The sequence below is a fragment of the Gekko japonicus genome, unplaced genomic scaffold (assembly GCF_001447785.1).
Source record: "Gekko japonicus isolate JY-2015 unplaced genomic scaffold, Gekko_japonicus_V1.1 scaffold373, whole genome shotgun sequence".
NCBI classification, from domain to species: Eukaryota; Metazoa; Chordata; class Lepidosauria; order Squamata; family Gekkonidae; genus Gekko; species Gekko japonicus.
In genome coordinates, this window is record NW_015167542.1 from 157,091 (window position 1) to 171,495 (window position 14,405).

The 14,405-nt window shown below is 44.0% G+C and overlaps 1 protein-coding gene across 1 annotated transcript in view; it reads right to left on the reverse strand.

The window, feature by feature from the left end:
* Positions 1–3,245: 3,245 nt before the first annotated feature.
* PRELID2 (PRELI domain containing 2) overlaps positions 3,246–14,405 on the reverse strand; it is a 63,640-nt gene continuing 52,480 nt past the window's right edge. Inside the window, exons 6-7 of the mRNA XM_015413613.1 lie at positions 4,815–4,881; positions 3,246–4,414 (exon numbers count right to left, since the gene is read on the reverse strand). Of these exons, the coding sequence (XP_015269099.1) occupies positions 4,825–4,881 (57 nt within the window). The 3' untranslated portion in view covers positions 3,246–4,414; positions 4,815–4,824. The remainder of the gene's footprint in view (positions 4,415–4,814; positions 4,882–14,405) is intronic.

Here is a 14,405-nt window from a genome sequence, read left to right on the forward strand (position 1 = left end):
TGGTGAATAATTAAACTGTGGAATTCACTGTCGGTGGAGGTAGTGATGGCCACAACACAGATGGCTGTAAAAGAGGGTTAGAAAGATTCATGAAAGATCGGTCCATCGGTGGTTACTAGCCATGATGAACACAATTGGGAGTCCAATAGCACCTTAGAGTCCAATAAAATTTTCTAGGGTATAAGCTTTTGTGAGGCAAAGGTCACTTTTACAGATAAGGCAAAGCTTACTTCGCTAGATGATTAAGTGAGTTTTGACTCATGAAAGCCTATACCCTAGAAAATTTTGTTGGTCTCTGAGGTACTACAGGACTCAGATTTTATACTACCACACCCACCTGAAACTATAGCCATGGTGAGTAAAGGGAATCCCAGTGCAAGAAGGCAATATCAGGGGGGAGGCCTTGGCCTCTGTGCCCTGTTTGTTGCCCCCCCCCCGGGAAACTGGTCGGCTGCTGTGTGAAACAGGATGCTAAATTAGATGAACCACTGGTCTGATATAGGAGGGCTCTTCTTAAATTCTTAGCATCAGTGCTCATCACACAGAAGTGGGGAGTTCTACAACAAAGTTGTAAACACCAAAAAGACCATGTCCTTGATAGCCACCTAACGCATTAAAGTAGAAACACCCAGATGTAGCCCAGAGGTGCTGCCTTATTCGCGGGTAGCCCCAACAGCAGGGTTACCCCACTTTTAACCTGAACCAAAGTCCCCAAAGGTCAAGTCAGAAAGGGCACTCTCAGCTTGAGTCACTGAGTCAGCCTGCAAGCACTCTGCAAAAAGGGATTTCATACTCAGGTTTCACATAAGGCAGACCTCCAAGGCCATATCCAACCTCCAGGAGTAGTGTCTGAATTTCTATAGCTATTCAGTTGCCACCTGGCACATAGCCCTTCTGTCTCCAACTCTGCACGTAGCCCTTTTGTGATTCCTATACCTATGTGAAAAATCCTTTATCTCAACACCTGTCCTTCCTGCCCCATCCCTCAGATAACTAATCAAACATTCAAATTATTAACAATCCTTCCTGGCGTCTATCAGGGACCCATCTCCCGACTTTTTGTGTAAATCGGAGGAACCAATCTACCTTGGCCAAACCATCAGTGGCCATCAAGACCCATTCAACTAGCCATTCAGCACCTGGCTAGATCCATCAAGGCTATTGTGCAACTAGCCTCTGCCCCTCTGGGACCCCATTGGTCACACCTGAATTACACTCCACCTGGTACCACACCTCCATGGACTCCTTATTGGTCTATTGTTTTCACCTGAGACCAGCCCCCAAGGCCTCCCATTGGTCTGCATTGTTTTCCAATGTCTATATATGTCAGAGCCCATGGTCTCAGATTTTGTGTGTCTACCCCTGATGCCAACTGGCAGTTCATCCCCAAACTAATGATTTGGGCCATAATTTCATCTCAATGGACCCCTGCACATCTGGACAGGTTGTATCACCCCGTAACTGACCCCTCTATTCGCTATCAATCACCTCTGCTTTCTTAGTTCTGTATTGCTTGCTCTTTTTGAAAGTTTAGTGTGCTTATAATTAGGGAAATACTTTAATAAAAACTATTTAATTTACTCTTCAAATTTGGAGTCTTCCTACTGTACCGGACCTTGGTATAAACTGGTGTACAAGTCCCTTGTACCCCTTTGCCGTTGCCTGCTGCCTAAATAATTTCCCCAAAGAACAAGGCAGGCCATTGGTGGTAACACAGAAACAGGTCCTGTGAAGAAGGTAAGCAGTTTCATGTGGGAATAGATTGGATTTCAAATACCATGGATCTCAGATCGTTTAGGACGTTATGATAAAAACCAGCACTTTGTGTTATCTTCTTCTGGGTACCACACAGAGTTCTCTCACACAGACAAGGCCTTTGGCTATCTTGGGATCTGGATTGGGATCTGGTAGATGGTAAATTACCATAGATGCAATCCTATTGGTGGCAATCTACTCTAGTCAGATCACCAAGGAGAATGCCGAAACTTGGAAGGCAATATTGTATTCACATGACTCACATGGACTACTACCAGCAGTGCTAATTATTGGCAGACATAGTGTAGTGGTTAGAGTGTCAGTCTAAAATCTGAGCCAGGTTCAAATCCTCAATCTGCCACTGATGTTTGCTGGGTAACCCTGTACCAATCACGCACTCTCAGACTAACCTACCTCACAGAGAATAATTATTGTAATGGCAAAATGGAAAAGGGGAGAATTTTGTAAGCTGCTTTGAATTCCCACTGGGGAGAAAAGTAGGGTGCAAATGAAGTAAATAGACAAATATATAACTTTTGGTAAAGCATCAAAATATATTCAGATACTGTTAGCAACTTCTATGAGGGCATAATTACAATGTGAATGGGCTACAGATAGTGCAAGACCACATACTTTACATGCACAGGGTCTGAGGTCCAGTCCCAGATGTTTCCAATTAAACCCACTCAGGTAGGAAGTGTTGGAAAACAACTTTCTCTGCCTGAAACCATGCAAAGCCACTGCCCTTCAGAGGAGCCAGTGCTAAAATAGATGAACCAATGATTTAACTCAGGATAATGCAACTTTATATGTTCATTATGAATGCTGCTTCTGTCCTGTTATAAAAAATGGCTAGAGACAAAATTACTGTGAGTTCTCTGGGTTCTTTTTGTTCTCACATATTTTCTGACACACTGTCACTACCTTGATTTCCTCTTTCCAAATCATCTACCTTACTCTCAGTCTTCTATTTTGATTACTATTTCAACCATTTTATCACTTACTTCATACACAGAGGCATGGGAAGAAACACTTGTAAGGCACTAGGAAGGCTAGTAGGGTTCAATAGGGGCTCACACACACACACACACACACACACACCTGTGTAAACATGCATCTTTCTTTCCTCTTCCTGCCCTCAACTGTGTTAGCAAGAAAGGGAAAAGCAGAAAGGGGGAGTCAGCTAGCAGGGCAGTTGGCACCCTTTTCACTCCCATTAGCCAGCTGTCAAATAGCTGTTCAAATGACTGGTTAGGCTGGCTTATTGCTAAAGGAAATGAATTAAAAATGACCTGACATAACTGCTGTGCCTGGTAAATCTAAATTTAATCCAGGCTGCTCTAGCAGTCTCAGTCATAAAACTACAGGTGACAAGGTTGAAAAGGACATGATTTTATTATTTATGACAAAACAGCATCCTCCCTGCTACTCCTGAATGTATTTTTTATTTAGCCAAGACTTAAACATTTCTAACATATTCATATCGGGTGTTTACTTAAGCATCATCCAACAAACCGTGGCATGTTTACAGTACCTATCCAATGCAGACGAGATACCAGTTCATTGCAGATATTAACTATCCTTCCAGCACTTGAATTTATAGTATCAACAACATTAATCCCAACACAGGAGAATTTTTTTTAACAAATGCAGATATTTATTTATTAGCAATGTGATACACTCATCAGATCTATCTACACAAAACATTATTGTAAGTTTTAAGACTTTGGCCATGATCTGCTTTACTTTCAAATAAGGATATTCAGGTAAGACTGAAGGTCTTCTGTAGACCAAATCATTGATATACCCTTTGAAAGAGCTGCAGGACTATAAAAAAGGAGGAAGAGGAACGGCCATGACCTTCTGATCACACAAGTCAGTAAACACAGGAATTAATCTGTGGGATGTCTATTTTGAAACCTACCTGTTAAACTTACTACCCCTGAAAAAAACAAGGTTACCATCTAAAAACTATCATTATTGGAATTAATTATCCATTAGCAGCCCCGTCCTAAGCAGGGCCACACATTTCTAAGCCCATTAACTTCAGTGGACTTAAATGAGTGGAACCCTGGTTAGGTTGGAAATGCATGGACATTTTTAGACATATTTTTATTTATTTTATGGCTTCAAGCTTCTGCAGACTTAGGAAAATGGTAATGTTTTATTGTTATTCACATTTTAGAGGGATATTCTGGCATACCTTAGAAACAAGTATAATCTTTGTGGAATTTGACGCACAGTTGTGGCAAAAAAAACAAATAAATCCAGCATTTTGAGTGACGAAAAAAATGTTCACATGGCAGCCTGACATGATAAAAAGTCATAGTGCTTATAAATAAAATGTCCCTCTTGCACAGCAGTTCCTCTGGGCCGACAGTGTCTCCACAGAAGCACAAGCTTGGGGGTTGGTTCTTCATTTCGATCATTTCCTCTGAATGCATAGTTTAAAGCACAAGGGCAAAGTGTACTTCATGATTACTCCCAGGCATCAATTTTAAAAGAACACCGTTTCATTACATTACTTGAATAGTGTGTAGACCCTTATCTTTTTGGCCCCTGCTCATTCCTTCATTAAAATGATAACCCAAAGAGTTTCAAGAAATTTCTTCGAGAATAAGGACATATTGACGTGGTTCAAACTTTGTGATTTCTTCACCTGAAAGACACAAAAAAGAATAAATCACACCATAGAGCATTTATTAGAGACCAATCAATAGCTCTTTTTCTAACATTTCTTGAAGTCTATAAACATTGTCCTCCATGAACAACACTTGAAGAAATAACTTTTCTACAGCCTTTTTTTCTGAAGCCACATCAACAAATGAAACAAAGACTGAGTCTATCTAACCTAGTATTGTTTATGTCTTTGGCTGGTAGCAGCTCTGCAAATTTAGGGCAGGAAAAGGTCTTTCCCAACACCAACTATCTGGAGATGCCAGGAAACTTCTGCATGGATCGCATGGGCTCTGCCACTGAGTTCAAACCCTCTCTGTGTCTCATTTATTACATTTATAGAAAATATATATATATATATATATATATGTATATATACTCACTTTTTGCTCATTACAAAAATGGACTACCAAACTGTTCTTGAAGAAGCAACTCCATGATCGCAATGCCCTGCATAAAGAATACAGACAAGTAATTTTGTCCATTGACTAAACATTTCACCGAAGCTGAAATACCCACCAATGTCCTTGAGCTTCAGAAATGTAATACCCATATTTAGAGATTATCCAAGCAGTCTGAAACTAGTCAAACCATTAAGAAGAAATAGTTTAGTTCTGATTATAATGCAATTAATTCATAGTGCTAATGACAGATTAATTACATAGGTGTCCTAAAAACATCTAAGTCTCTATTTAGAAAGGAAAAGGAAGGCATGAAAGTGCATCATGTTGTCTTAGCATCACTGCATTCTAGGTTAGAATTATACATGGGCATCAATAAGAAACTACATTTTCCCATTTGTTTCCTTTCAGTTCTTCTGCTCTTTTAGCCATGCACATCCACAGACTAAGACTGAAGAGCTATAAGACACAAGAAAGAGGAATAGCCATGACCTTCTGATCACAAAGTTGGTAAATATATGAGTTAATCTGATGGCTATGTACTTTGGGTGTACTTTAAAATCTACTTGTTACAATTTACCACCACTGGAGAAAAGAGAGTAAGGTTAGCATCTAAAAAGTGTTGCTACTGAACTTTGTTATTTATCAACACCACCATCCTAAGAAGGGTCACACTCTTTAGAAGGGTGGAACTCTGCTTAGGATGGCGTTGCATAAAATTGTTTAGGTGTCATTTAACCAATGAGCAGACAGGATTCCCCCCCCCCATTTTTGCATCTACTCCCTTTTTGTTTATTCTTATTATTATACCTACTCATTAGATTGTAGTAGTTACTGGTTTCCAGTGGTTTCAGTTAGGCTGCAAACAGGCACATGGTTTCCTGGGAATAAGCCCCATTGCATGTACAGACAGGGGTGGTGAAACTTGCTTAACGTAAGAGCCACATAAATGTCAGACGTTTGAGAGCCGCAAGACATGAACAAATATAATTGAAAAATATGCAAATTTGCTTGTATTAACATTAAATGATACTGCCAAAAATAAAATCAAAAGGGGTAAAAATAGACATTGATAATGATATTTATTTTTCCAATGATATTTATTTGTTTGCTAATGATATTTATTTGTCTAAAGGAAAGAGAGGTGGAAAGAAAGAATGAAAGAGAGAGAGAGAGAAACAAAGAAAACAAATAGATGGGGGAGGAAGGAAGAGAGAGAGAAATGAAAGGAGAAAAAGAGAAAGAAAGGTGGAAAGACAGCAAATAGATGGTGAGGAAGAGAGAGACAAAGAGAAAGGAGGAAAGAATGAAAGAGGTGGAAAGAAAGGAGAGAAACAAAGAAAGCAAATAGATAGGCGAGGGAGGGAGGAGGAGGAAGAGAGAGAGAAAATGGAGGGAGGGAGGGAGGAAGGAAGGCAGGAAGAGAAAGAAAGGTGAAAAGAAAGAAAGAGGTGGAAAGAAAGCAAATAGATGGGGGGAGGAAGAAAGGGAAAAGAGAGAGAGAAAGAGAGGTGGAAAGAAAGCAAATAAATAAGGGAGCAAGGGAGAGGTGGAAAGAAAACAACTTCAACCTTAAATGTGTTCTCCAATCCCTCCCCCCCATGCCAAGCCGGCAGGCAGGACTGTGGGGCGGGGCTTGGAGAACAGCTTTACAGGTGTTCTCCAAGCTCCCCGCCCTCACTGCCACACTGGCTTGGCGAAGGGATTTAAAGAGACAAATGCCTTCTCCGAGCCAAGCCAGCTGGCTGGTGTGGCAGTGTGGCGAGGCTTGGAGAACACATTTAACTTTAGATGGGGGGAGAGAGAGAGAGAAAATACATAGGGAAAGGAAGGTGGAGGTGGAAAGAAAGCAACTTTAACTTTAAATGCGTCCTCCAAGCCCCCGCCCTGGCTGGCTTGGCTTGGAGAAGGGATTTAAAGAGACAAATGCCTTCTTCAAGCTGGTCAGTGGGGTGGGGCGGCTTTAAGAATGCATTTAAAGTTGCTTTCTTTCTCTGCTCCTCCACACCTCAAGCCTACCCAGGGAGGAGAACACAGATGGGAGAAGGGAAGACCAATTGGGGAGGCGTTCCTCCCCTTTGCTTCCCCAGCTGCCCTGCCGAGAGTCACACAATATGAGTGAAACTGAGCCACAGTAATAGGAATTAACTCTGAGAAGACATAGCATAGGATTGTGCAGTTAGCAATTTAAGAAAGCAGACAGTAGGCATAAATAATATACATAAAGCATATGAGGAATCACTGGACTTTCCCACCCACCAATATCCTACCTCCAAAATCCTCTAAGCTCTGCTGACCTTGGAATGGTGATTCTCCCCTAGGGTTGCCAGCTCTGAGTTGGGAAATACCTGGACATTTTGGGGGTGAAGCCTGAGAGGGGAGGGACTTCAGTGAGGTATAATGCCAGACTCCCCCTCTAAAACAGACATTTTTTCCAGGCAAAGTGATTTCTGTCACCTGGAGATCAGTTGTAGTAGCAGGAGATCTCCAGTAACCACATGGAGGTTGGCAACCCTACTCCCTCTTTCTTTAGGTGCTAACACTCAGTTCTCCTAACATTCCACATTCATTCCTCATCAGATAATTTGGAAAGGTTAATTTACAGTCACATTTTCTTCATCACTGCCTTGCTGGATGGTGGTCTGGTTTTCTTGCTTTCCTCATCTGCATGGGGACCAAACAGCTTACTATTGCATATAGTGATAACTGGGGTTCCTTGTGCATGACTCTTCCCATTCACGTCTAAACAATCATAATGTTGTTTAAACAAATATATTTTAAACAAAAGTGGAACTCATAGGTAAGATATGCTAAATACCGTCCCCTCAAGCACTTTCCTCTGATGTGGATGGCCCAGCAATCCTGTGAGGTAGTTTAGGCTGAGATTGTATGAATGGCAACAGACTAGGGGGTCACACCAGGGTCTCCTAGATTCTAGTCCAGGGGTTCTCAACCTTTTTGAGCCCGTGGTGGGCACAACTATGAAATGGCTGCTGCAGGAGGCAGAGCCAAGCACAAAATGGCTGCCACAAGAGACAAAGCCAGCCATGAAATGTCAGGGAGTGAGGTCGTACACTTGACTCTTCAGTATTTCCAGCAGAAGCTCTGTTTAACAGGATGCCATTTTAAATTAAAATACTGTTTAAAAATATTTTCTTGCATACACATACTTTATCTTCAGTGGTATAGTCCTTGTGATGTGGTAGCAGCTGCTGTTGAAGGAACTTCTTAAAATTCTGCACAGCCCATCAGATCTCCAATGGCCAATCTGAAGCCCTGCTGGGCAAAAGCCCTACTTGGCCCCACCCACTTTCTAAAAACATTTGGCGGGCACCAGGAAAGGTGTTGGTGGGTGCCATGGCACCTAAGGGCACCATGTTGGAGATCTCAGATCTGTCCTCAGCATTGATCGTTCGCACCTTGTATGGTATTGTCCCAGTCTATCTCTCTGCATTACTGACTGCCATGCAGACACTTTAAGACAGTTTGGCAGATGCTGCCCATCACTGGGAGGGAACAAGAATAGCATCTGCTTTCACAGGCACAAACTGCAGTGCTTCCTGCCTATTCACAAGTTGCCTCTCTCTGATCAGTGACAGATGCTGCCTACCACCAGGGATTATAACTACTGTTTTCATACCCCCATCTGCACTACTGCCTAACTATATGCCATTCTATATGCCAGCTACATTTGCCTCTGTGCCTACTGGTGGGGAAAAACAAAATAGCAAGCAAAGCCTGCCCTTTATGTAGCCTTTCCCTAGCATAAACATCCTTTATTCAGCTACTGTCCAAAAAGCACACAAGCTGTTGGACTTTACCATTACGGGTAATATCTTTCTATAACACTAAAACAGGAAAAGCTTTGCAGCTAAATCAAAACATATTAAAGTGTCTCTCATATAAACAAAATAAGTGTGGATAGGGTGTACAAAGCAAACAGGTATTAGATACAAATATCTGATCGAACTACTTAAAATTTTTATAATGAAAATTCAAAATACAAAACTATCCAAGGTTGCAGTCCCACATGCCAGAAAAAACAGGGGGGGGGGGGGAAGAAAGGCTATTTCCTCCGGAGGAAGTTGCACGATCATATCTCCCTTTGAAGCGGTGGGCGCAGTCCGTCAGTGTGTGATCAGACGCAACTGCGGGTGAGTCTTTTTGAGTGTGTGCTTCCCCCCCCCATGCGCTTAAATGAGCGATTGATTAATCACACCTCCGCACCAAGGGATCCCAATGGAGTTTGTGATGATGCACATACTGCAAGGGGGGGGGATGGCAGGGAGTCAGGATGGCCTGATCAGACCATCCTGACGCCATGAGAGTGTGCTGGAGCGATCAGACACAGGAAAGCCCATCCGTGGCCCATCGCAACCCGTTTACTACTGGATTTTCCCTGGTGTCTTTTAATTCCGCTTCTGCGGTGGAGCAGAACGGGTTGCCGACGGCTGCGGGGTGCTTCCCAGATGTTGTTGTCTGATCACACCCTTTAAATCTGTCCGGCATTCACACCTATGTCAGGTCTAATTGTGCATATGATCGCAGCCCATTAGCGTGAATTTTCAGTGCTATTCGAGTATACTTCACGGCAGCTTCTGTGACCCTTTGGTTGTTAGCAGCAAGAATATTTAAAAGATGATAATCTGACAAATGAATACGGAAGGCAGCCAGGCCATGGGCTTAGACAGAGGCTCTTGGCTTGGTATAAAGTTCGCAAAACAACAACAACAAAAGGTGATAGATTCTAGTATCTGGGCTCCCTCAGAGCACTGTTTCTGCTCCTAAGGAACGCCCACAAATCTGCCATGAAGCAAATCTGCCAGTGAGAGTGCATTAAAGCATGCCAACAAGAATAACCTATGGTAAGATGAAATAGGTATTTGCTACAAGTAAATGGGGATGAAGGCAAAAAGCCCAAAACCATAGGGGAGCAGACTTGCTTGGCATCAGCTAATAAAAGTTGCCAGTCTTCAAGTTTCCCAGTCATAGAGCAGCAGGCTTTGTTTATGCCCACAGCTGTTAGGTTAGTAAGAGAGAGACTCATTTTGGTAATCTTTCCTCTCGTACTGTGGCTCCGAAAATACTGAAGATATGTAGCCATTTGTATACATATAAAGTCAGTGATTAGTGCAAACTACTCTAAAAAGAAGAAGAAGAAGAAGAAGAAGAAGAGATTGGATTTATACCCCGCCCTTCACTACCGAAAGGTGTCTCAGAGCGGCTTACAAACTCCTTTCCCTTCCCCTCCCCACAACAGACACCCTGTGAGGTGGGTGGGGCTGTGAGAGCTCTTGACAGAAACTGCCCTTTTTCAAGAACAGCTCCTTATCAGAGCTACGGCTTGCCCAAGGTCATCCAGCCAGGTGCAAGTGGAGGAGTGGGGAATCAAGCCCGGTTCTCCCAGATTAGAGTCCGCGCACTTAACCACTACACCAGAAGTGCTTCTCTGATGGCAAGATTAGCACAACTTTGTCGGCAATATGTCTGCCCAGTCACCTCCTTTTCCGACCCTTTTGAACTCTACAGCCAGCCCCAGAAAAAAATGGTCAGCTCTAAAGATTTCACACACTCATTAATGCTTCAGTTACAATAGTAACAAAAAAAGAGGCACTTCGTTTTTAGTTCCGTTCTGGTTCTGACCAGTTCACATCTAAATGTACATCTCTGTTCCCAAATGGGGTCTATGGACAGTTGGACAAGAGAAGAAGGAAACACAGGAAAGTGAAGGAAAGGAAGGGGAAACATCCAAGATTACAAATGGTGTATGTTATGTTCTGAGTTATTTCTAAGCTGTTTAGTTATGGTTTGTGCTAAGGTATCCTAGTTTCCTCTGTTGTGATTGGCTGCATAATAAAGACCTCCTAGTGGTCCTAAAGCCATACAGAGTATAGTATCAGAAAGCTCCACTTAGGTCCAAACAGACCTCATGAAAGTAGTTACACTGTATATAGTTCAGTTTGGAACAGTATAAGTTTGGATGCCACTCTTCACAGAGTCAGATTCAAGCTGTGTAATGTTCTGAATAAAAGCCTTGTATTGATAATAGTCTCCCGCCTTTCAATACATAAAACTGGCAATGAGGATGGGATGCCAGGCCTAACCAAACGGGGAAATCACTCTCGCCTGCCCAAGCTGAAATCACTGAGGGGGGGCCTAGAGCTAAATCACTATGGGCATGGCATCCAAGGGCCATATCGAACCACTCAACCCCAAGGTTTGGAACTGGGAATCCTACCTCAACCATTTTGAATGCTTCCTTATAGCAAATGGTATTGAAGGAGACGATGTCTGCTGCACCACTTTCTTGAGTACCTGCGGCCAAGCTGTATTCAACATTGCGAGGGACTTAGTAGGTCCGTCCAAATTACTGGAGACACCTCTCAGCATCATCGAGGCATGACTCAACAACTATTTTACGCCTAAGACATCTGCTGCCATACACCAATGTGCTTTCCACCAACAAAGCCAGAAAGAGGGCAAGTCTATCACTGAATACGTCGACGCGCTGCGAAGGGCTGCTCGTGACTGCCAGTTCCCAAATTTAGATTCAGTCCTGATGGATCGTTTGCTCTGCAGTCTTAGAGATGACAGCATCAGGTGAGCACTTCTATTGAAAAAAGAACTCATGAATCAGCACTCGGAGAAGTGCTGGGAGTGGAGGCCGCCAACATTTCTCTTCGTGAACTGCGATCGGGTGCTCAGAGTCACACATCATGCTGCACCGACACTGTTCACCACGACATTACCAAGACTCATCTGATTCCAGAGACGACCAATTGGAATCGTCTGATGATGGAGTCCACAGAACGGGAGCCAACCAGAAGCTGCGCCGTTCTCAGAAAAATCCGTGAAGAGGAACGTGTGCCAGTTGCAGTGGCGCGCAAGCTCGTACAGACTGTCAATTCCGCACAGTCATCCTGCACCTGAAGTCTTCCATCTTCTGGAAAGATCTTCGAATAAGTCTCACCACTCGTCTCGTTTTTTGTCCTTTCGTTCGTTCAATTGACGGCTGAAATACAGTAATGAAGCAAGAGTGTCAGAGGACTACACCAATCACCTATACATCCACCAAGGTCTTCACGCATGTCCCAAGGTCAAGGTTACTGTCTTCCTTGAAGGTCACGCTTGTAAGATGGAGGTCGATTCAGGTTCCATGCTGTCAATTGTCTCATGGAACACATTTCAACAAGTCTGTCCCAGGTTCTCTGCACGCCGTCTCCAGAAGTGCAGTCTGCAACTTTTTGATTTCCAAAGGAACCGAGTTCCTGTCATCGGTATCGCCTCCGTCCAAGTCAAGTACAAGAAATTCAACGGTCATCTTAATTTACTCGTCATTGAAGTTCGTTGCACAAGCACGTTGCAGGCCGTGGCTGGTTGGCGCCGACTGAGCTGGCTGAAGCTAAGCCCGGTGAAGACGGAGGTCCTGGGCCAGAGTCGGGGTGGCCTGGGGTTGGGGCTCCCTCTCCCGGCCTTCGGTGGGGTGCCTTTGGTGCCAGCGCCGGAGGTTAGGAGTTTGGGAGTGCTCCTGGACTCCTCGCTAACGATGGAGGCCCAGATGGCAGCCACTGCTAAGTCAGCTTTTTTCCATCTTCGGCTGGCTTGGTGGTTGGTTCCCTTCCTCGGCCGCAGTGACTTAGCCACAGTGATCCATGTGACGGTCACCTCGAGGCTAGACTACTGTAATGCTCTCTACATGGGGCTGCCTTTGTCACAAATCCGGAAACTGCAGCTGGTGCAGAATGCTGCAGCCAGGCTGTTGATGGGCCTCCCTAGTCGGGACCACATCTAGCCTGTGCTGAAAGCACTGCACTGGCTGCCAATAGCATACCAGATTCGCTTCAAAGTGCTGGTTCTTACCTTTAAAGCCCTATATGGCCAGGGTCCAACATACCTAAGGGACCACCTTTCCCCATATGTTCTCCCACGGGCACTACGGTCGGGGACACAACACCTCCTGATGATGCCAGGCCCCAAGGAGGCCAGGCTGGCTGCTACCAGGGCCAGAGCTTTTTCGGTGGTGGCTCCTGCCTGGTGGAACAAGCTCTCGGAGGAGATTCAGGCCCTGCGGAATCTTGTGCAGTTCCGCAGGGCCTGCAAGACGGAGCTCTTCCACCAGGCTTTCAAGTAGGAGCCGCCACCACTACTGTACCACCGTTATGTTACCATCAGTATTGTCTGGCCTTGGGAAGAGAGAACGACAGTGTCGCGTGGAACTGAGAGCATTGAGTAGATGTACCATCTTGTGACGTCATCTTTGTGGAAGATCAGACAGGAACAGCTAGAGCACTTTTTTGATGTAAATGTAGTAATGATTTTAAATGGTTTTAATTTGTTTTATCTGTTGGCTTATGCCTATTTGTGAGCCGCTCTGAGCCCGCGCTGCGGGGAGGGTGGGCTATAAATTGAATTTATAAATAAATATAAAAATAAATTTAAAAGTCTTATTGCTCTGGACTGGTTCGCCGCCCTTGGTATTGAAATTATCAGCGTCAACGTCAGTCAGGAGCTGCCAATTTTGTAGAAGAATTCCCTGATCTCTTCAGTTCAGAACTCGGCTGTTACAAAAGGCCTCCAGTTTCTTTTGATTTGAATCCTGCAGTTCAACCCATATGCCTCAAACCACAACAAGCACCCTTTGCTCTCAAGCCTTGCATCGACGAGCATATCAACAAACTGCTAGCTCAGGGCATACTGGAACCAAATGCCAAATGGGAAACCCCGATCATCACTCCGATAAAGCCAGACGGCTCGGTTCACTTGTGCACGGATTACAAGTGCATCCTCAACAAGGCCCTGCAGCAGCATGCGTACCCGGTTCCTGTGGAGGGGGGAGGGGACACCCTATCTCCCAACCTTTTAAGCGAATGCGGAAGCATGATTGGAGGGACTGATCAAATTGTGGCGATGGACTGTAGCGGAGAGTTTTTCTGAAAGAAAGCTGAGCGTTTAAACTGACCTTAGAGACTTTGGCATTCTTTCTTGGTGAATGTAAACATCCCCAAAAGATGGCGATGAAAGGCGAGGAGGGAGGCGAGACCAATGCTTTCTTCAGGAAGGAAAACAGTGGAAAGCTAGGTCTGTCTTTAAAGTGAATCGTCGGCCCTCTGGTGGCTAAAAAGTGAATCGTTGGCCCTCTGGTGGCTAAAATGGAGCAGCGACCTGGATCTGTACTAAAAGCGGCTATATTTTTAAAGGGACAGTACTTGGTGTAGAGACTTATGAATGGTTGGAGACTCTAAAATTTAGTTCAGTTGTGGTTGGACTGGCAAATGGATCGAAAAGCAGGTTTTTGGAGTAAAGGGCTCGCTACCCTAACTTCATAAGATCGGTTTGCTAAGAGAAAGGTTGGATTCTCCAATGATTGTGTTCTTAATGCAACAAAAGGAAGGTCTCTTTTGATTTAAGACGTCTAAGGAAGTGATGATGTCCCTGGAAAAGGGAACTTGGTTTATACAATGAATGGACAGATCCGGACTTATAAAAGCTAAAAGCTAATTGGAGGAAGTAGAAGAAAAAGAAGATACAGCTAAGACGGAAGAAGATAAATTGTTGAAGTGTTCTTACTGAAGG